Source organism: Chiloscyllium plagiosum, unplaced genomic scaffold, assembly GCF_037043375.1.
Source record: "Chiloscyllium plagiosum isolate Xiang-an unplaced genomic scaffold, Cpla_swu_hap1 HiC_scaffold_23, whole genome shotgun sequence".
Taxonomy (NCBI): Eukaryota; Metazoa; Chordata; class Chondrichthyes; order Orectolobiformes; family Hemiscylliidae; genus Chiloscyllium; species Chiloscyllium plagiosum.
In genome coordinates this window covers 6,553,476-6,576,546 of record NW_028270161.1, presented here as the reverse complement: position 1 = coordinate 6,576,546, position 23,071 = coordinate 6,553,476, and the positions used below count along the sequence as shown (strand labels likewise).

Below are 23,071 nucleotides of genomic sequence, written 5' to 3'. Positions count from 1 at the left end.
GTGAGTGCATTTGTCCTTGAGATATATCAGTCATGAATGTACAGTAAGTTGATGGTGAAATTTGGTCAATAGTCCAGATTTCACTGAACAAGTATCAGCATGTGATTTATGCAGTTTATGAATATAAAAGTTACTTAAGAACTTGGAGAGAAGTCACCCCATGAATTGTGAATCTCTGCATGTTGCCAAAATTTCCAAAAATACATTTTACTTTTCCAATTTCTGAAATGCAAAAGCAAACCAGATTGCTAGACTAAGCAATAAAACTCCAGGCTTCAAACACATACAGCTATCACTTTCCAATTTAATTCAGATGCTCTACGTAGATAGGGATTATCCATTTAACACCTAAACATTGTTACCTTTTGAATCTTCTTTACTCGAATCTTTGTTCTGCGAATTCTTCTCATTATCTTTAAACAATATGGCAGGTACAAATGCTTTCAGGTCAATTAGGTTTTCATAGAAGTTGCGTGCATCTTCATCCTCCCAAATTCCTCCATCGAGGTCATATTCTCCAGGCTTCCCTGGTGTGAAGATGTCTATGCCAGTGCCATGTTCTGTTGAAACAGAATTACAGAATTTTGTTGGATGATACGGAACAGCTATCTTCTAGTAATACTTCATGGCTACTCATGCAAATTTACTAAATACATTTATGACGTTCAAGCTTTTTGTTCTAGATCTCAAGATTCATATTCTTCACTATTTAATACACATTTTTGATTGAATTAATTAATAGTATAACAGACACACTTTAATACAAACATCTTCCAAGGAAAAGACCTGCAAATTTTTCTCTTATCCAAATACAAAAGAATATGAATTGTGGAAGGAACCAGAGAACGATCACAGAATCATACAGCACGGAAACAGACCCTCCAATCCATGCCCAACCAGTCCATGCCGAACATAATCCCAAACTAAACTCATCCCACCTGCCTGTTCCTGAGCCCAAATCCCTCTAAAACTTTTCTTTTCATATACTTATCCAATGCCTTTTCAACATTGCAACTATGCCCGCCTCCACCACTTCCTCAGGATCTTCACTCCACACGCAAACCATCCTCTGTAGAAAACATTTGCTTCATGTCTTTTTAAAATCTTTCTCCTCTCACCTTAAAAACGTACCCCCAGCTTTGAAATCCCCCATCCTAGAGAAAAGACATCTACCATTAAACCTACCTATATCTCTCATTATTTTATAAATCCCTATAATGTTACCTCTCAACCTCCTACATTCCAGTGTAAAACGTCCCAGCCTACACAGTCTTTCTTTATAACTCAAACCTTCCATACCCAGCAACATCCTGGTAAATCTCTTCTGAACCCTCTTTAGCTTGATAATATCCTTCCTATAACAGGTGACCAGAACTGCATTTATAGTACTCCAGAAGAGGTCTCACCAATGTCTTGTACAACCTCAACATGACTTCCCAACTCCTATACTCAAAAGGACTAAACAATAAAAGTTTGCTAAATGCCTTTTCAGCACCCTGTCTGTACGACACAAACTTCAAAGAATTATGTACCTAAACCCCTAGGTCCCTCCGTTCTACAACATTACCCAAGGCCCGAACATATAGGTGCTGCTCCTGATTATTGTACCAAAACATAATACAGGGAGACTGTCATACCTGCAGAGTTGGTTACTGCGGTTTCAGTTACCCGTGGTTTACCACAGCCTGAACATATTACATAGAGCATTCCAGAACCAAGGACTAGGGGGCAGACGAGGAGGTAAGTTTCCCATTTAAATGAATGGGTTTGCTATTGTCCGTATTGTCTATGGTTTTGGCCTTCCGCAGTAGGACTTGGAACGTATTCCCCCCCCACCCTTCCTCCCGTGGGTACGGGGGGATTTCACATTTAATCCAACTGAACTCCATCTGCCATTTCTCAGCCCATTGACCCTTTTGATCAAGATCTCTTTGTAATCTTATAAAACTTTCTTCACTGTCCACTATGCTGCCAATTTTGGCATCATCCACAAACTTACTAACAAAGCTTTCTATATTCTCATCCGAATCAGTTAAATAAATGATAAAAGAGGACCCAGAACCAATCCCTGTGAAACACCGCTGGTCAAAGGCCTTCAATCCAAAAAGTACCTTCTACCATCACACTCTGTCTCTTGCCATTAAGTCAATTATGTATCCAGTTGGCAAGCTCATCCTGAATCCCATGTGACCCAACTTTACTAACTAGTCCACCATAAGGAACCTTATCAAAGGCTTTATGAATGCCCAGGTAAACATCTACTGCTCTGCCCTCAATTTTTATCGTAACTTCCTCAAAAAAAACTCAATCAAGTTTCTGATACATGATTTTCCTTGCACAAAACCATGCTATCAATTTTTGCCTCTAAATATTTATAAATCTCTTCATTTGTAATCACCTCCAAAAACTTACCCACAGCTGAAGTCAGACTGATAGGTATAGTTCCCCAGTTTGTCCTTACAACCCTTCTTAAACAAAGACATAACATTACCCTCCAGTCGTCAGGTACCTCACCTGTTGTTATGGATGATACAAACATTCCTGCAAGGGCCCCGCAATTTCCTCCCTTATTTCCCACAGCATTCTGGAATACATGATTGTGTTCTTATTTTATCCTCTTCCACTAAAACCCTGACAGTCTGGTGGGCCCCAAGGAGGAACATGGTTGAAAACAAAAAGGCCTGGAAATGTTTGTGACAAGGGAGAACGATCTGCAGTCAAGTGTAAATACATCTAAGGCACTTCCAATGAATGGTATGAATAGACTTCACTGTGGATCCCAGTGCTGGATTGAAGACATGTGAAGTAATGCAAAGGGTAATGCAAAGGGTAATGCCCCATCCTTTATTCGCTCAACAGACTACCAACCCAATGCTGAACCCTAAGGAGACTCAGGCTCCGCTGTTCTCTCAACCACAGGCCTGCCAATTCCAGAGTCTTGGACACCATTGTACCAACTCCTTCAGGTGGGCCTGCTGGAACCAGCAGACCCATCAAACGACCAGCAGAAATGGGAGCTTTCCAGAATAACGGCAGTCCCAAGATGATAGAATAGCAGATTGCCTAGATCCTTCTTCCGGCCTTGCTACTAGAACTTAGTTTCCAGGTTGAGATTCCTCTGGGCTTTAGCCATGTCAGAGGTGGAATTTTGCTCATTTGGTCAGAATCCTAGAATTCCCTCCCTAATGGCATTATGGGTCTACTTACAGCACATGGACTGCAGCGGTTCAAGAAGGCAGCTCACCAAGGGTAACTAGAGACAGGCAATAAGTGCTAGCCCAGTCAGTGATGTCCATGTCACACAAGTGGATTAAAATAAAAACTAGGTGGTTACTTTACCTTCCTGTGCAGTTTTATCCTGGGGAAGTTCAGGCATGTTCTCATCCAACAAGTCAGCCAGACTGTGTGTGTTCGCTAACAACTTCTGATAGGAGGTAGCAAATTCCTCATACTGCTTGTGCCGGTCTTCACTCAGTTCTCCTTTTGAATGTAAAATTCGCCTACCAGGAAAAGCAATGTATAGAGAAGTTAAAAGGGAGTCTGGCTCAAATCTACTGCCTTGTTAATTATGTGTGGAACATAAGCTTTTATTGATAAATCATTTGATCAATTATGAATTCTCAATGTCAATTTCTACATACATATTCTTGCAAAACTGCAGTTTCCAATTAGATAGCAGTGTCTAAGTAATTTTAGTTAGCCATTAGTAAAAAGCCAAATTCCTTATGGCAGTACATAATGAACGGGGCAAATTAATGGACGTAAGAAGCACTGCAAATATCCATGAGAGATATATATCTTGCTGGTAAAGAAACCAGGTTCCAATCAATTTTAAATTGAACAAATTTTAGAGGATCTGAAGTAGATTACAAAATTTCCTGACTAGGATAGCTGCAAATTCATTAAGTAAAAATCACAGGTTTGGCTGATTTAAACCTTTACCATGGTAAATTTAGCTGTAAAGATATCATATTTGACAAGCTCTACCCTAGAATTGAATAGTGCTCATTATGTTGCATAACATATGGGGAATATATACATCAGGACATCAAGAAAAATTGAAAATCATCCCAAAACTTCAAATCAAATAACAAATTTAAACTAAAGTTAAAACAAGACTGTGAATGCTGGAAATCTGAAACAAAAACAAAGTGCTGGAGAAACTCAGCAGGTCTGGCAGCACCTGTATTTAAGAGATAAGCAGAAATGACATTTCGAGCCCAGTGACCCTTCATCAGTACAGTTTGACATGGTGGCTCAGTGGTTAACACTGCTGCCTCACAGTGCCAGGGACCCAGCTTCGATTCCAGCCTCAGATCATTGTCTGTGTGGAGTTTGCACATTCTCCCAGTGTGTGTGGGTGTTCCGGTTTCCTCCCACAGTCCAAAGATATGCAGGTCATGTGGATTGGCCATGCTAAATTGCCCGTAGTGTTAGGTGCATTAGTCAAGGGTAAATGTAGAAGAATGGGTCTGAGTGGGTTGCTCTTCGGAGGGTCAGTGTGGACTTGTTGGCCAAATGGCCTGTTACCACACTGTAGGGAATCTAGTCTATTGTTGGTTACTGGACTCAAAACATCACCTTTGCTTATCTGTTTGCAGATGCTGTCAGGCTTGCTGAATTCCTTCAGCACTTTCTGTTTTTGTAACAAAATTAACTAAAGTTGAATTTCTCTCTAGAAAGAAGTTGATTATTCTAAATTTTTTTTTAAAATTGCAACCATTTTATTGCAAAAGAATGAGAATGTCTGTTGCGATTGAGTGTAGTGCAAAGTAATGACACATTGAGGCACCAAGTATATCTACTTTCGGCCTGCCCAGTCAAATCAAGAGAACCCAAAGAGGTTTTCAAGAACAAGAATTAGAGAGCCAAACTGAATGAGGTAGCCCAGTTTGGAATTTAGCATATGTAATATTTGATAACTGTACAGAAGGAATGAGAAAACAGGGTGAGGATTTTTGGGTTCCCTCTCTTCACATTATTATTTTAAAAGTATCAAAACATTTAACACTTAATCAGGTAGATGAGATTTCAAATAGCAATGTAATTAGTAAAATGTGATAAACAGAACTGCTCCTAAAAGATTTTATATTTGTGGAACCTTGTTAAATGATTAATCAATAAATTCAGAAAAAAAGCACAACGTGCTTTGTAAAAAGAAAAAGCAGTTTAACTTCTGCCGATACTGCACATGTATGTCACATTTTGAGAGAAGTGATTTTGTTACTACTTTGTTCCGTTTGTGTGTTTGCGAAAATTCTTTATGTTTAGACTTATAAGATCAGTACAGCTCAAGCACTGGAAACCCCCGGTCATGAACACTGCCATTAGTTACTGTAGCACTGCACAGAGAGGGAGCTGAAATTCCCAGAGATTACTCAATTTTTCAGCAAGGCTTACTCTGAATCAGCAGCAAGCACCCATTATTTGCAACTGATTGAAAACACCTGGCCAAAATTAGTGAAATTTTGTTTGTACTAAGCCCAGTCTGCATTAAAAGAACTGACAATTTAAATTCAACAGGTAAAAAGGACAAGTGTGAAGATTGTTTCTATAAAGAGTTATTACAATATGCAACTTTTATCACAAATGGTTACCAAGGTGAAGATGAAAATACATTTTATAAAGGAATTGGATTAATGTATGGAAAAAAAAGGCGGGGGAAACTGGATCACAGCAGTTTACACTAATTGCCCATAAGTCTACCTTTTCTGTCATGATTCTGCTCTGTAGACACCATTCACAATGGAGTGTATTGGTGACCACACAGACTGATCTTCAATAAGATTACTGAAGCTACAATCCAACAGTAGCCTGTATCAATGCTCACGCCAAGAACATGCATGCAGTGACTTTTTTGTCATTGTAAATAATGTTGCTTAAGCACTAATCATTACATCAGAAATAGAAAAAAATGATCAAGTTAATTTCTGTCACTTTAAGAAAATTACTGTCACCGGGTAAAGGGATGGTGTGGAGGAGCCGGTGTTGGACTGGGATGGATAAAGTTAGAAATCACACAACACCAGCTTATAGTCCAACAGGTTTATTGCTTCCAAATTATTTTGTGCTTCCAAATAAACCTGTTGGACTATAACCCGGTGCTGTGTGATTTTTAACTTTGGCCAGGCAAAGGCCAATGACAACATAATGAAACTAAAATTTAGCTTTGTTTCTTCCATTAGTCACTGAGTCAGAGTCATAGAGATGGACAGCATGGAAACAGACCCTTCGGTCCAACCCATCCATGCTGACCACATATCCCAACCCAATCTCGTCCCACCTGCCAGCACCTGGCCCATATCCCTCCAAACCCTTCCTAGTCATATACCCATCCAGATGTCTTTTAAATGTTGCAATTGTACCAGCCTCCACCACTTCCCTCTGGCAGCTCATTCCAAACACGTTATACCCTCTGCGTGAAAACGTTTCTCCTTATGTCTCTTTTATATCTTTCCACTCTCAGCATAAGCCTATGTCCTCTAGTTCTGGACTCCCCCCACCCCAGGAAAAGATTTTGCCTATTTACCCTATCGATACCCCTCAATTTTGTAAACCTCTATAAGGTCACCCCTCAGCCTCCGATGCTCCAGGGAAAACAGCTCCAGCCTGTTCAGCCTCTCCCTATTGCTCAAATCCTCCAATCTGGCAACATTCTTGTAAACCTTTTGTGAACCCTTTCAAGTTTCACAACATCTTTCTGATAGGAAAGAGACCAGAATTGCATGTAATATTCCAACAGTGGCCTAACCAATGTCCTGTACAGCCACAACATGACCTCCCAACTCCTGTACTCAATACTCTGACCAATAAAGGAAAGCATACCAAATGCCTTCTTCACTCTCATATCTTCCTGCGACTCCATTTCAAGGAGCTATGAACCTGCACTCCAAGGTCTCTTTGTTCAGAAACACTCCCTAGTGCCTTATCATTAAGTGTACCATTCACTGCTTTGCGAGCTTTGTTAGTTCACATTTATAGACCGTGCATCAATACCAATATAGGTCTTCAACCTTGATTACATATTACAGCAAAAATACATCACTGCAAAAGCTTCTGAAAATAAACAGAATAAAATCACCTGTTCTGTCTCTCCAGATTCTGTAATTCACGATGATCTTTTTTAAGATGTTTGGTCAGAGAGGTAAAGTACTCCCTCAACAGGTTCATGAAGGGCTGCTGCTTCTCACAGCTGATGATCTCACTGGGAGGGAAGCTCAGGTTGTATTTCTCGGAGGCAAGCTTCATCTTCCTGGTCACCAGACTGGCCACATCATCTCCACAGTGGCGACAAAAGCTGATAATCACAGAGACATGAGTGTGAGTTTCACGATCGGCACAAATGATATTCTTCAGTTGCTCATAGATGAGTGACAAGCCTTCTTTGTCAGTGAAGATTCCACAAATCGTCAGTTCTGCAATGAAGCGCATGTCAGTCCTCAGCTTGCTAATGTTTGGAGTTTTTTCTTCCTTCCTGGCTTCAAAGTGCTTTCTCCAGCCTTGTAGGAGCAATGGTGAAAAGTCAGCGTATCGCAAGTGAAACAGGCAGCAAAGGTGAACAGCACAGTTCACATCAGATAATTTCAGTTTGGCTTCTACTATGGATGCAACAGCTTCCGCAATATACTTGCTCAAATTGAGCATATTGAAATCGCTGGAAAGTGTGTCTCTTTGCTGCTCAGTAATAGTTCTGAGCTTCTTGACAAATGCAGTATTTTTCTTTAGGCTGGAGTCCAGCCTGGTAAAGAAACTCTCCTCTGGACGGTTCTCATGCGCTATTTGATTCTTACTACGGAGTTCTAATCTTGTTTGATGACGTTCCCAGGCCTCTTGATGCAACTGATACGCTTCCTCCATCTCTCTACAGAATAAATATAAGAAAAACAAGACTGAGACCGAGGTCTATCATTTCAAAGTTCTATTCATCTGAACTCCATGCCTTAATGCTTATGGCAGTTCTTTATCCAAAACTGGAGTGTTATTTCATGATATTGGTCCTGATCACATACTTCATGTATGCAATTATGAACAAATAAAAAGGTTCACATGACTGATGCAAGGAGGTCGCTCTTCAGTCCATTCGGCGACACGGATTCCTAAAACAGGGGAATGGTGCATTTCAATCAAGATAATAAGATCAACACAGAGCTGACTTGGACACAGAAGTAGTGATGGAAGAGAGTTTTTTTTCAATCTAATACCAGTGGTGTTCTGCAGGAATTTGTGCTCAGACCCCTACTGTCTGTAATTTATATAAATAATTTGGAGGCAAACATGGATAGCCTGATTACTAAGTCTGCAGATGACACAAAGGTTGGGGGAGCTATGGATAATGAGGAGGATTGCCAGAGGATATAGCAGGATTTGGAAAGGCTGGAGATTTGGGCAGAAATATGGCAGATGCAGTTTAATCTGGATAAATCTGAGGTGATGCATTTTGGAAAATTTAATGCAGAACAGAAGCACAAATGGTGGAATGCTTTAAAGTATAATATACAAAGGGATCTGGGTGCACAAGCCCACAGTTCCCTGCAAGTGGCAACACAAGTGAATAAAGGTGGTCGAGAAGGCCCGTGGTATGTGTGCCTTTATCAGTTGGGGCAAATAGTATAAATATTGACAAGTCATGTTGCAACTGCACAGAACTTTAGTTAGGTCACATTTGGAATATTACCTACAGGAGGCAGGAGAGGGTATAGAATGGGTTACGAGGATGTTGCTTGGCTTGGAGGATATTAGCTACGAGGAGAGATTGGACAAACTCAGTTTGCTTTTACTTGAACATGAAAAAATGAGGGGTAACTTCTATCAAGTTTACAAAATTATGAACCGCATGGATAAAATGGACTGATGGAGTCTTTTTTTCCATGGATGAAATGTGAATTACTCAGGGACACGAGCTTAAGGTAAGTGAGGGTAAGTTTAAGGGAGGTGAGAGAAGCAGGTTTTGTTTTTACAGAGAGTGGTAAGCATGGTGGTGGAGATGGATACTATACCAACATTTAAGAGGTATCTTAACAGATACACGAATAGGCAGGGAATAGAGGGATATGGACCAAGTTCGGAAAAGTATCATGTGTTGGGCCCAAGTGTGGTGGGCCGAAGGTTCTATTCCTGTGCTGTACTGTAAGAACAACATTGCACCTGCAAAATGGCTTGTTCAACTGCACAAGTCACTCATTGCTGCAATGAAGTACCAGCCTCAGGTACTCTGCACCCACGAGTTGTTCCTCTGAGTTTCAGTATAACCCAAAACTACTCAGGATTAGAAAACCTGGTTAATACAATAAAAATATTAAAAGGAGGAAGAATAATTACATATTCAAGAAAAAAAAAGTTTGTTCAGAATTCAAGTTAATACGACAGTTATCTTTAAAATCTTTGAAACCAAAATCTTGCCTCTGCTTAGCTGCTGCTTCTTCTCTCTGCCTTTTTTCCTCCTCCTCCTGTTTCTTCCTTTCCTCCTCTTCTAGTTTCTTCTTTTCTTCCTCTTCCTTCTTCCTTTGTTCTTCCTCTGCTTTTAACTTCTCCTCTTCCTTTTTCTTTCGTTTCTCATCCTCCTTTTTGCGTTTTTCATCCTCTTGCCTCTTCTTTTTCTCCTCGGCTGCTTTTATGGTTTCCCTTCTGCTACTCGCTTTAAGTTCATCCCGCCCTTTCTCCCTACTGGAGACGGGCCTTCTGTCAGTAGATTCTTTGTCTTTACTGCCTCTGGTCTCATTGCTGAAAACTGTGGCATCTTTTTCTTCCATGCTCACAGACTTCTTGTGCTCTCCTGATGGCCTGAAGTCAAAAACAAAGAAAATATGAAATAAAGAATAAAAACAGAAGATATTGCATAAACTCAGCCCTCCGGTAATATCTGTGACAAGAGAAAAAGTAAATATAAAACTGGCCAAAGGGCAGAAATGAGAATTGTTTTTTAAGTATGTGCAAGCCAAGGATTAAAGAGTGGTGGGTGGTGAAAGGTGTCTGATGTGATATAAAAACAACGTGCTGGACAAACTCAGCAAGTTTCCAAGCATATGAGCATCTGTTGAGAGAGAAACAAAGTTAACATTCCAAGTCCAATAACACTTCTTTAACTTCTTGAAGGTAGGAGAGATTAAATGTCAAAAGGATGATCACAGAGTAAAATGAGTAGCAATAGGACAGGATAAAGAAACCAACATGGGTCTGAAAGACTCAAACATTACCAGCACCCCTTTGGGGGCATAAAATGGGAGTGGTGATTATGATCTGAAAACTACTCAATTAAATTGAGTCCAGCAAGTTATTGAGTACTTAATCAAAAGAGGTATTGTTCCTCAAGGTTCACTGAAAAGGCAAAGGATGTCAGCACAAAAAACTTAAATGGCAGGCATGCCTGCTAAAGTGTTCAGCTAAGCAATCACCCAATCTGCATTTGTTCTTTCCAAATTGGAGTACTATGATCTGCAAATACAGTATATCAATTTGAAAAATGCACAAACATATCTGTTTCAGCTTGAAGGAGTGGAACAAAAAAGTTAACTTAGTATATTTCTGATGGTGTTCTTCATGGTAACCTCAGATTTGGAGGAGTGAAGCAGGGGACCTGCAGACTACCACCAATACTGATAAAGTGTACTGTGGGAAAAGATATGCCACCCTGCCTACTCATAGTAGGCCCACACAGAACATAGGAAAGCAAACTTGGCCAAACTATACCAGAAACATCCAGAATGCCTCAGCAGGAACTAAATAGGCTGACAAGTGAAACCAGTCAGCACTCGCAGACAAGGGAATACACTTCCCAAAACCCACTAACAATACCAGATCAGTACAGCAGTCCCGAAGCCCCGAGGGCAGTCTCATAACACAGTAATACCAAAGCCACACAAAGGACAGGTCAGACAGAGAGGCACCAAAGGGCCCTGCTCCCAGGACAGGAACGATGGAAGCACCTTACTGTTTCAAAAGAGACTTCTTCACCTACCTGCAGAGAAATTTTAAAAATCTCCTGAACCATGAAAAGCTCATTGATACTGTCAGGATGTTACATTGCAACAGCAATCAGGACATTCTTCCGATAACTGATTTTTAATTATCATCATTGTAACTGGATTACTTAATTTCCAAATACATTGTATCTTTCCCCATTTTAATTAACCTCATTGTCCAAGATTCCTATAAAACCTGGCTTCATCCTCAGCTCGGGGAACAGTACCCTTGATCTACCTGTACAGGCTGTCAGTTCTACATCAGTCTAGTCAACTTCTCTTCCAGGGATGTCACTTGTAACAAACAGCTCGTCCCGATCTGGTTTGTGTGGTCTCTGCTTTGTTGAGCTAATTTCTCCGACATGCACCATGCCAACACAGGCAAGTGCGTTCTGTGCATACGCAACCTCACCGTGTCTGCACAGCAATGGCCAACACTAAAACAGATCCACACATTTGCCAGCTTTCCAGGATCAATTTGCACACATGTACCTTGGTACCTGCATGGTCACAATGTCACTGAGTCTGCAAGAAACACAGGCATCATCACATGCTCGCACCCATGTGATTGCACAGAAATTTTATGATGCACTAAGACATCATTGGATATGTGTATATCCCCAAATATTCCAAATGCAAAAACAAAACTTGGCAAATTTCTCTGAATTGGTCAACTGTCATATTTTCCAATCAACTGGTCAATAATGTAAAGTATACCCTCAAAGTAACTCAGACATGTGAGAAATATATAAACCTTGTTACATGTAGAAGGACAAATAAAGTGCCTAAAAAGCTGAGACAGTATGCAATATTCCGTTCAACATCCAATCCAACATGTGCAGCAAAACAAAAACAAAAGCTGTAAATTTAGGATGGTTGTGAGATATGAGCCTTCTCAAGAATAAGAAGATGTAACTCATTTCCAACTTCCTAACTTCCTCAAAACTAGGCCTAATCCACTGGAGTGCAGGTTAAGTAAATTGCCCATAGTGATCAGGGATATATAGGCTCGGTGCATTAGTCAGAGGAAACGTAGACTAATAGGGTAGGGGAATGGGTCTGGGTGGGATACTCTTCAAAGGATCGGTATGGACTTGTTAGGCCAAATACTGTAGGAATTCTATAATTCTATGATAATCCTTGCGCTGTTGAGAGTCTTTCATATGAATTTATCAAGTTTGCATGTATCAGATTGCTTAATATACCTCAATTTTGAAGAATCTTTGCACTTAATATATTTAAACCACATTCTGTTTAAAATCATTTTTAAAAAACAGGATGCGGCATTTTATATATTGACAATTTGAAAGATGCTAGCGTGTGTTTGCAGAAGCTAAGGGGAATGTCAACTGACTTTCAGGGATTTTCAAATTCTTCTATAGGGATGTCCCCTGCAAGCGCAAACACACACACACACACACACACACACACGGCTGCCCTTATTCTATTTCACAAAAGTCAACCACGCAAATGCTGCTCTTCTCCAATGTCTGATGTGCAGAAGTTCATCAATGTATATAATCTCTAAACTGAGCTATTAATATGTAGTAAGATTATATTTATATAGAATTTATGATTAGAAAAACAAAATATAGCAGACACTGCAAACACAAATTGAAGCAGAGATGCTGAAAATACTCCAGTTCGGCAACATTTGTTGGCAGAGAAAACCAGTTTAACATTTTAAATCAATTACTTTTCATCACGTCTCTTCACAAGACATCAAATGTGTTCAGGGATATTGCAGGTTTCAAACCAACTAAAAATGAGTACCACTCACAGTAAATGTTACAGAATTATCACCATAGTTAAACTGGACAGGCTATTTGGCCAATCAACAGCATCTTAGAGTGCAATGGACCTGCTTGATTCAGGAGTGGTATTAAAGCAGCTGCAATTTTCCATTTGAACATGCACCACCTTGGAGTTGGTATGATCCTAAAAAGGACTAACACTAATTAAAAGTAATTGAACTGCAATTGCAGAAATCCAATGATGCTTACAATTCAGGGACCATTATTTGAAAACTTGTGGACTATAGAAGCAACATCATGATCAGCAAAAAAGGAATTAAAGTTCTCAAGCTTCAAGATGTTGCCAGGGCTAAATCACTGCAGCTAGCAAAGAGTGGCTACGCTGCAGTTGTTTTCCTTTGATCAGGGGAGGCTGAGACGACACTTAATTGCGATGTACAAGGACGTGAGGGCCCTGGATGAGACAGTCCCATTTTCTTTAGCAATGGGTCAGTACCGAGGGGGAAGCAGGCAAGATTTGCAATAATTGGTCGAAAAATTAAACAGGACCTGTGCTAAACACTTCACCTGAATTCATTTAAAAATGTCTGCATATGCCCCTTAAATCACAATCTCCAGGGATAAGTGCTGAAAAACATGATGGGACTGGATGGTTCATGTTTCAGCCAGTCCAGAAACAATGTGCTGAGTGGCCTCCTTCTGTGTTGTGATTTTTTTTTCCACTTTTTCTAAATGCCCCAAATGTGAGATAGGGAGAAATATGCAGGGACGTGGGAGCTGATAATGGAGGAGCAGCAGTATGAAACTGCACCTTAGCAGAGCCAGCAGAAACACAATGGATCAAATGGCTGAAATTATACTGTGCCAAATCTATGACTCTATCATATACGAACAAAATTAAATTATACAAACTAAACATCAAAATGACTTATTACCTGAAATTAAGATATCCCACTAACTTCAAAACAAATATTGTAAATGGATTCAACTGTAGTTTCTCATCAAACTCAATAAATAAACCAAAACAGACTTGGGCAGAGATTTGGAAAACCATGCAGGTTGATTTCTGGGAGGTTTATAAATTTTCAGCTCATTTTTCTGTGACAATTCCAACTTTCTCATCTACATTATTAGCCCAGTTTTGCTTGAGATCTGCTCCCACTTTCTCCAACCTACGTGATGATATTGCTAGTAATTGTTTTAGTCAAGATTATACTGTATACAATGTGCTGTTAATATAAAGGATTGTTTTGTGAGACCTTACTCATAGTTTTCTGATGGAACGTGTCTCCCAAGGCAGCTAAAAGAAATTCTGGAGGAGATAATTCAATTGCAAGCAGCAAACACAACAGGGCCCAATTGTTCCCAGTGGAGGGCTATTTTTCATCCAATATCAAAATTGCAATGAGCTAGACTCCAGAAAGCATTTACAGCAACCTAATAGTCGAGATGCAGGATGAATAATTAACTTTCCATTTATGAACTACTGTATACCATCTATAAAGGTGTATTACAACATCTCATATGGCTTCTTGACCAGTGCCATACATATAGTCAGGCAAATTCAGAGCAGGAGGAGGCCACTTAACTCTTCAAGCCTGCTTGCCATTCAAGATCATCGTTGATCCATGCATTCCATATTCCCATTTGATCCCTTTGTTCTACAAGAATCTATCTTCCCCTTAAACCTATTCAATAACTCTGCCTCCATTGGCTTTTGACTCAAAGTTCCAATGCCAATCAACCCCGAGAGAAAATATAAATTCTAAAAAGGGCTAAAAGCCTCTAAACTGTCTGCCATTTTTGGGGTCATCTACAAGAGTAATCATGTGGCTCAGTGGTTAGCACTGCTGCCTCACAGTGCTAGGGACCCAGGTTCAATTCCTGCCTCGGGTGACTGTCTGTGTGGAGTTTGCATATTTTCCCCGTGTCTGCATGGGTTTCCTCCGGGTGCTCCAGTTTCCTCCCACAGTCCAAAGATGTCTAGGTCAGGTGAATTGGCCATGTTAAATTGCCCGTAGTGTGAGGTGCATCAGTCAGGGGTAAATGTAGGGGGATGGGTCTGGGTGGGTTGCTCTTCGGAGGGTCGGTGTGGACTTGTTGGGCTGAAGGGCCTGTTTCCACTCTGTAGGGAAATCTAATCTAATCATTTCTACGTCCGCCTTTTCAAACTATTCAGGATCTTATACACATCAAGCAAATCACTGAGCATTCTTCTAAACTCTAGTGAAAACAAGCCCAGCATGTTTAATCTTAACTCCTAAGAAATCTCACTCATTTCAGATACTGATCCATTCTTAAAAAAGAGATGAAAACCGCACACAATATTCAAAATATCGTCTCACCAACACCCTGGTTAACCAAGCTAAAAATCACACAATATCAGGTTATTGTCCAACAGGTTTATTTGGAAGCACGAGGAGCATTGCTCCTTCATCAGGTGGTTGTGGAATATAAGATCGTAAGACACAGAAGTTATAACAAACGATTAGAGTGTGATTCAACTGAAATTATATATTGAAAAATATAATATTGCTGTTTTAGATCTCAATTTAAAATATTCTCTCTCAGGGTTGATGGACTTTGGAATTTTCTGACTCAAAAGCCAATGGAGGCAGAGTTATTGAATAGGTTTAAGAGGAAGATAGATTCTTGTAGAACAAAGGGATCAAATGGGAATATGGAACATACAGATCAATGATAATCTTGAATGGCAATATTATATTTTTCAATATATAATTTCAGTTGCATCACACTGTAAACTTTTGCTTTAAGTCTGGGTCTTACTATCTTATACTCCACAACTACATGAAGGAGCAGGGTTCCAAAAGCTAGTGCTTCCAAATAAACCTGTTGGACTATAAACTGATGTGTGATTTTTAACTTTGTACACCCCAGTCCAACACCGGCACCTCCAAATCCTGTTTACCGAAGCATAAAAGAATATTATGTTCAATTCCTCCCATAATGAAGCACAGCATTTCTTTCCCCTTTACTTGCTGAACCTGCATATTCATTGTTTGTGCATTAGAACACAAACACCTTTGCACCTGAAAGAGTGCAGTCATTGTCCATTTAAGTAATAACATGCCAAAGTAAACCACTTTTCCAATAATATACTTGAAAGTGACGGGAACAGAAGATTGAGAAAATTAGAAAATAAAAGGCAAAAACCATTCCTTTTGCAGTTAGATAGCAAAGTATTTTTATCACAGAGAATCTGAAAGGGTTAAAGCAATGTTCCGACCTTCAAAGGGGTTCAGTGCAAGCTCGAGAGTGGAGAACATCTTCAATTGTATTAGATGTAGAATAGCTAAAAATCAGCTTGGCTTGCTACAGACTCCCGAAGTTTATTCAATTGATGGCATCTTCTCTGAACACCAAAAGGCAGATTTCTCACACCCCATCAAAATCAGCCATCTCATTTTAATCTTTTGCAAAGACAGCAAAAGTGGGGGAGGTAGTGTGAGCACAGTAGAAAGCTAATGCCTATAGAGGTTCCATCTGTGAGAGTGGGCTTGATCAACCGAATGTCTTTTGTTTTGGTAAAGGCAAGATGAGATTATGAGTGAAGCAGAAGTAGAAATTCCCTTCATTTCTTCCACTTCCCAAAATAAAACATTTTATTTGCTTCAGTTTTTCTTAATTTTTCACAAAATGTAGAAAACTCACACCTACAAATTCCCTGTAGTCTTGCATGTCATGTGTGAATGCCAATTCATTACAATTGCAGCTGTGAGGGATCATAGCAAAGAATGCTAATTTAAAGAGTGCGTAATTTAGATAAAGGTTTTAACATGTGCTATCTCAAATTACCTAATCATACAGCTATAATACTATCTGTACATTAGCCTTTGTTCTTCCTATCATTTTCTACCACTTGCTTACCTTTTGCCTTTTTTCTCCCTTTCATTCATCCTGTTTTCTCACGTTTTCATTGAATCATTTTTAATGAGGCCTCACTAAGCTGTCATATTCCATCTGCATATCACTGTTTCTGCAATAGCATTGAATAACAAGTGCATTAAACAGCAATTAGAACAAACATTATGGTGTAGAAAAATCAAGTTAGATGTTCTAAACTGTTTGGCAATTTCTTCTAACTTTGGGGTCAGCATTAGATGCAAACAGGAATGTTTTCTTATGGGTGCAGCAGCTGCAATCTCTCAGTACCAGTTGCAATAGTGTTAGTTCATTAGTCATACTGAACCAGACAGTTGCTAATAGTGGAATGCAGGACACAATTCAATTATAGAAGCTACTGGCCTAAGCATATTGTCTTCAGTTTATCCCTGAAAAACACATAACTGAAACATCAGAGAAGGAAAAAAAGACTGACTTTCATTACTACACAACTTCACATCACCTGACTCTGTTCCAGATGCCAGTGCTTTCAAAGGGCATATCATTCTGGCATGATATAGTGCTACATTTTAGCAATTTATTTCTGAAACAAGTTGCACTTCCACCTAAATGTAAAGGAAGCAGATTTGAAGTAGATGCCATGAAAATCATCTTTAATTGTGCTAGATACATGGGAACATTGCTGTGACCACTAACTTTTCAAACTTAACTGCGAGGTCAATGTATAGATTGAATCTGATCTGGAAGATAACTCACCAGGAGAAGGTAGAAAGCTTCAAATGTTCAATTCCACATTCCAGTAAACTTCATTAGGTAACGATGGCCTGCTGCCAAATCCAAGGGAGTCCAATGCACTCTAAAACTATAAAATACAGTTTAATTTCAATGTATAGTCACATCATTGGTACCATATATGGAAACATGCAAAATCAGTGATGCACATTATGAAATCACAAAAATGTTTTTGAGCACAAACTTTGACAAAAAAAAATTTCTAGTTATATTAAAAATTAGCATCAGAACAAACCAAGCGCAGTAAGGGCTGTTGATTCTGGTTGTTATAACTTAGTAGAATTGTTTTAATGTGTGATGATGCAAAGAACTCAATTTTGAGACCATTCCAGTGTTGGATATTTTTATGTTATAAAAGCAATGCCTAATGATATGGTAATTAAAGAAAAATCTCTCAGAAATCAAGGATTCCTATAACCAGAGAATATTAGCCCAGAAGAATTAAAAAATGCATAAAATTCAAAAAGTTCTTACGTGGACGACTGGGAACAATTTCCATTGGTTGGTGAGTTTAACATCCCGTATCCATCTATTGCCTCTCCCAGCCCCAGCCCCTATTTAACTCTCATCCCCTTCCACATTCCTGATGAAGAGCTTATGCATAAAACGTCGACTCTACTGCTTCTCAGATGCTGCCTGATCCGCTCTGCTTTTCAAGAGCCATCCTTTTCGACTGGTGAGTTTAACATAAAGGCCTCAAATTCAAAATCATCACAAATAAAACAAAGGAGGTCAGGAGAAAAATTTTAGGTAGAGGATTGTAAGGAAATAGAATGCCTGACCAGAAACAATGTGGAACCCAAATCCATCCTGGCATTTGAAAGAGATGAGAAAAAACATTTGAGGTATGCACAGAAATGGAACCAGTTGGCAAGTTCCTACTGTCAGCACACCAGGCTGAACAGCCTCCCAGGCTTAGTAAAATTCTGTAATTCTAAAAAACAAATGGGATACTTCACATTTTTTAACCAACTACCAGGTAAGTGATGTTTTCCAAGTATAATAGAAATCACAGAATCCCCAGACTGTGGAAACAGGCCAACAGGCCCAACAATTCCACACTGACCCCGCCACCCCCCCAAAGCATCCCACGCCACCCATCCCCCTACCTAACCCTGTATTTCCTGTGGCCAGTGTACCTAACCTACACATCACTGGACACTATGGGCAATTTAACATGTTCGATCCACCTAACGTGCACATCTTTGGACAGAAATCCACACAGACATGGGCAGAACATACAAACTCCACACAAAGACAGTCGCCCAAGTTGGAATCGAATTGGGTCCCTGACACTATGAGGCAGCTATACTAACCTCAGATACAAGGTCAGAAATACAACAGAGTCAATTCCAATTGATCCCAACTTTTGTTCTCTCATCAACTATTGTGGTATCAAATCATACCTTATATAGGCGTATCTACTAAGTCACAAGATTAGCCTCAGAAGAAACTCAATCAGTAAAATGGCCGTTTCAGCGTAGCTCACTGTAATTCTGCAAGGACAAGAAATTATGTTACTTTTGTTTAATTCAGATTCATGTCCGAAATTGAGAATGTTATCCTACTTTAGTAGAAAGATTAATACATTGTTTCCTCAACACACAAAATAACTATCGTTTGAATATAAAATACAACAAATAGCAGATTAAAATAAATAGTAATACAAATTTGCTCACAGAACAATGAATATAGCTGCCCATATATCTCTATCAACATTACTTTTTCAACAAAATTTCCTGTTTATACTTTAATTTCAAAGTTAAAGCTAGCTCAATTAAACCTTACTTCTACTTTACTGCAAAATCCCAGATCAGTCATAACTACATTAAAATTATGACGAGTAATACTAAGACAAAGAAAACAAAGTACTGGAGTAACTGATCAGGTCTGAAACTGTGGAAAGAGAAATAAGGTTAACTTTTGCGTCCTGTGGCCCTCGAAACATTAACCCTGTTTTTTTTCCACAGATAGTCACAAACCTGATCTTCAGTAGCAGTAGTTCTGTGCTATAATTTAGTGAAAACATTTAATGGTTGGTTTCATTTGAGTTCTCTTCATTATATGAGAAACTGGAAACATAGGATGTGTTTATTACCTAAATATTTACTACAAAACACCATAACATAAACAAGTTACACTATATCCAAAAATCAATATCAATGATTTCAGAATGGGCCAGTTTCTGTTTGGAGACCAAAAGCCCTGGATCAGAATTAGACTATTCGGTCATGGCTGATATAAAACCAAAGGTGGGGGTGAATAGATATCATAAACTACGATATTTCCCTGTACATGTTTTTCAAAGTCCATAAACCGCAGCACTTATTAAACAAACATGCTGTCAATCAGCAAGTGATGGTGGCATTTGCCTGGAAAAATCTAGAATGAAGAGGAAGGAGTCGATATTGAAATATCGAGGAGCTGGGTATAGGGGTAGGGGCTAGAGGGAGCTGGGAGGTAGAGAAAGCTTGGGGGGGGTAGGAGAACTGGAGTAATAGGTTAGAAGGTACTGGAGGGGCGAGATCTGGAGAAGATGGGGAGGGAGAAGGGAGAGATAGAAGGGATGGAGGAGACGGATGTAGGAGGGCATGGGGAGTTGGGGGGAGGGGGAGGGCATGGGGAGTTGGGGGGAGGGGGAGGGCATGGGGAGTTGGGGGGAGGGGGAGGGCATGGGGAGTTGGGGGAGTTGGGGGAGGGGGTGGGCATGGGGGGAGGGGGTGGGCATGGGGGGAGGGGGGTGGGGGGAGGGGAGTGGGGGGAGGGGAGTGGGGGGAGGGGAGTGGGGGGAGGGGAGTGGGGGGAGGGGGGAGGGGAGTGGGGAGTGGGGAGTGGGGAGGGGGGCAGGAGTTGGGGAGAGGGGGGTGGGAGGAATGGGGAGTTGGGGTGAGGGGGGAGAATGGGGAGTTGGGGTGAGGGGGGAGAATGGGGAGTTGGGGTGAGGGGGGAGAATGGGGAGTTGGGGTGAGGGGGGAGAATGGGGAGTTGGGGTGAGGGGGGAGAATGGGGAGTTGGGGTGGGGGGGGAGAATGGGGAGTTGGGGTGGGGGGGAGTTGGGGTGGGGGGGAGTTGGGGTGGGGGGGAGTTGGGGTGGGGGGAGTTGGGGTGGGGGGGAGTTGGGGTGGGGGGGGGAGTTGGGGTGGGGGGGGGAGTTGGGGTGGGGAGTTGGGGTGGGGGGGGGGGAGTTGGGGTGGGGGGGGAGGGGGAGTTGGGGTGGGGGGGGGGGGGAGTTGGGGTGGGGGGGGGAGTTGGGGGGGGGGGGAGTTGGGGTGGGGGGGAGTTGGGGTGGGTGGGGGTGGGAGTGGGGGGGGAAGAGGTAGAGAATAGAAGGTGCTGGGAGAGGGGGCCTGTAATTTGGAGAGAGCCTGGTCCCGGCTGATGGATGACACAGGCCCCGGGGCCGGAGGGACAGGGGGAGGGTGATGGGCCGAGCGGGAGGTTCCCGCGGGGGGAAGGCGCAGTTACCGGTTCCCGGAGGTGTCCCGGGTGTACTGGAAGAGGCCAGGCTCGGTGAACGCGGAGACCCTCGGGCGGCGGGGGCGGTGGGCCTGAGACTGACAGCGACTCCCCCCTCCCCCAGTGACCCTGTCAGGACCCCACCCGCACGGACTGACCCAACAACCGCCTGATCAGCTCCCGCACACGGTCACAACAAAAACAGGAACCGCTCCTGTCACATCCGAGGGCAGTGGGATGTCAGCGCCCACTCCCTACGGCGAGCAGGCTCACTGCCGGTGAACAGCCGCCGCCGTTTACTTTTGATTTTTTCTCTTTTCCGCTCAACACCGCGAGAAACAGGCGCTCGATCGGCGTCAGGGAGGTCCCCGCACTTCGCCCCTCCCACATGACGTCATTACAGGGAGCTGGAGGGTGGGGGCGAATGGATGTGAGGTGGGGAGAAGGGAAGGGGGAGGGGGAGAGTGGGAGGGGGAGGGGAGAGTGGGGAGGGAAGAGTGGGAGGGGGAGGGAAGAGTGGGAGGGGGAGGGGGAGGGGGAGGGGAGAGTGGGGGGGGAGAGGGGAGAGTGGAGGGGAGAGTGGGGGGGAGAGGGGAGAGGGGAGAGTGGGGGGGGGGGGGAGAGGGGAGAGTGGGGGGGGGGGGAGAGGGGAGAGTGGGGGGGGGGGGAGAGGGGAGAGTGGGGGGGGGGGGGAGAGGGGAGAGTGGGGGGGGGGAGAGAGGGGAGAGTGGGGGGGGGAGAGAGGGGAGAGTGGGGGGGGGGAGAGGGGAGAGTGGGGGGGGGGAGAGGGGAGAGTGGGGGGGGGGAGAGGGGAGAGTGGGGGGGAGGGGAGAGGGGAGGAGAGGGGAGAGGGGGGGAGAGGGGAGAGGGGGGGAGAGGGGAGAGGGGGGGGGAGGGGAGAGTGGGGGGGGAGGAGTGGGGGGGGAGGGGAGATGGGGGGGGAGGAGAGAGTGGGGGGGGGAGGGAGAGTGGGGGGGGAGAGGGAGAGTGGGGGGGGAGTGGGGGGGGAGGGGAGAGTGGGGGGGGAGGAGTGGGGGGGAGGGGAGATGGGGGGGGAGGAGTGGGGGGGGAGGGGAGAGTGGGGGGGGGGGAGTGGGGGGGGAGGGGGGAGTGGGGGGGAGGGGAGAGTGGGGGGGGGAGGGAGAGTGGGGGGGAGAGGGAGAGTGGGGGGGGAGTGGGGGGGGAGGGGAGAGGGGGGGGAGGGGAGAGTGGGGGGGGAGGGGAGAGGGGGGAGGGGAGAGGGGAGAGGGGGGAGGGGAGAGGGGGGAGGGGGGAGGGGGGAGGAGAGAGGGGGGAGGGGGGAGGAGAGAGGGGGGAGGGGAGGGGTGAGGGGAGAGAGGGGGGGGAGGGGAGGGAGAGGGGGGGAGGGGAGAGGGGAGGGGGAGGGGAGGGTGAGGGGAGAGAGGGGGGGGAGGGGAGGGGAGAGAGGGGGGGGAGGGGAGGGGAGAGGGGGGAGGGGAGAGGGGAGGGGGGGAGGGGGGGGAGGGGAGAGGGGGGGGGGAGGGGAGGGGAGAGGGGGGGGGAGGGGAGGGGGGAGGGGAGAGGGGGGGGAGGGGAGGGGGGAGGGGAGAGGGGGGGGGAGGGGAGGGGGGAGGGGAGAGGGGGGGGGAGGGGGGGGAGAGGGGGGGGGAGGGGAGGGGGGAGGGGAGAGGGGGGGGGAGGGGGGAGAGAGGGGGGGAGAGAGGGGGGGGAGGGGAGGGGAGAGGGGGGGAGGGGAGGGGAGAGGGGGGGAGGGGGGAGAGAGGGGGGGAGGGGGGGGGAGAGGGGGGGAGGGGAGAGGGGGGGGGAGGGAGGGGGGAGGGGGGAGGGGAGAGGGGGGGGGAGGGGAGGGGAGAGGGGGGGGAGGGGGGGAGAGAGGGGGGAGAGAGGGGGGAGAGAGGGGGAGGGGGGAGAGGAGAGGGGGGGGAGGGGAGGGGGGGGGGAGGGGAGGGGGAGGGGGGGAGGGGAGAGGGAGGGGAGGGGAGAGGGGGGAGGGGAGAGGAGGGGAGGGGAGAGGGGGGGAGGGGAGGGGAGGGTAGAGGGGGGGAGGGGAGAGGAGGGGGGGAGGGGAGGGGAGGGTAGAGGGGGGGAGGGGAGGGGAGGGGAGAGGGGGAGGGGGGGGAGGGGAGGGGAGAGGGGGAGGGGAGTGGGGGGGAGAGGGGGAGGGGAGAGGGGGGGAGGGGAGAGGTGGAGGGAGGGGAGAGGGGGGGGAGGGGGGGGGGAGGGGAGAGGGGAGGGGGGGGGGGGAGGGGAGAGGGGAGGGGGGGG

General features: G+C 44.2%; 1 protein-coding gene across 5 annotated transcripts in view; it reads right to left on the bottom strand.

Moving 5' to 3' along the window:
- Positions 1-21,176, bottom strand: part of upf2 (UPF2 regulator of nonsense mediated mRNA decay) — a 102,364-nt gene extending 81,188 nt beyond the window's left edge. Inside the window, exons 1-8 of one of the 5 annotated variants that reach the window (XM_087999347.1) lie at positions 21,125-21,176; positions 18,775-18,864; positions 17,333-17,438; positions 16,601-16,709; positions 9,400-9,780; positions 7,082-7,861; positions 3,340-3,500; positions 363-560 (exon numbers count right to left, since the gene is read on the bottom strand). In XM_087999347.1, the coding sequence (XP_087855473.1) occupies positions 363-560; positions 3,340-3,500; positions 7,082-7,861; positions 9,400-9,780; positions 16,601-16,629 (1,549 nt within the window). In that variant the 5' untranslated portion in view covers positions 16,630-16,709; positions 17,333-17,438; positions 18,775-18,864; positions 21,125-21,176. The other 4 variants (XM_087999345.1, XM_087999346.1, XM_087999344.1 and 1 more) reach the window with 4 other exon arrangements.
- Positions 21,177-23,071: the final 1,895 nt, after the last annotated feature.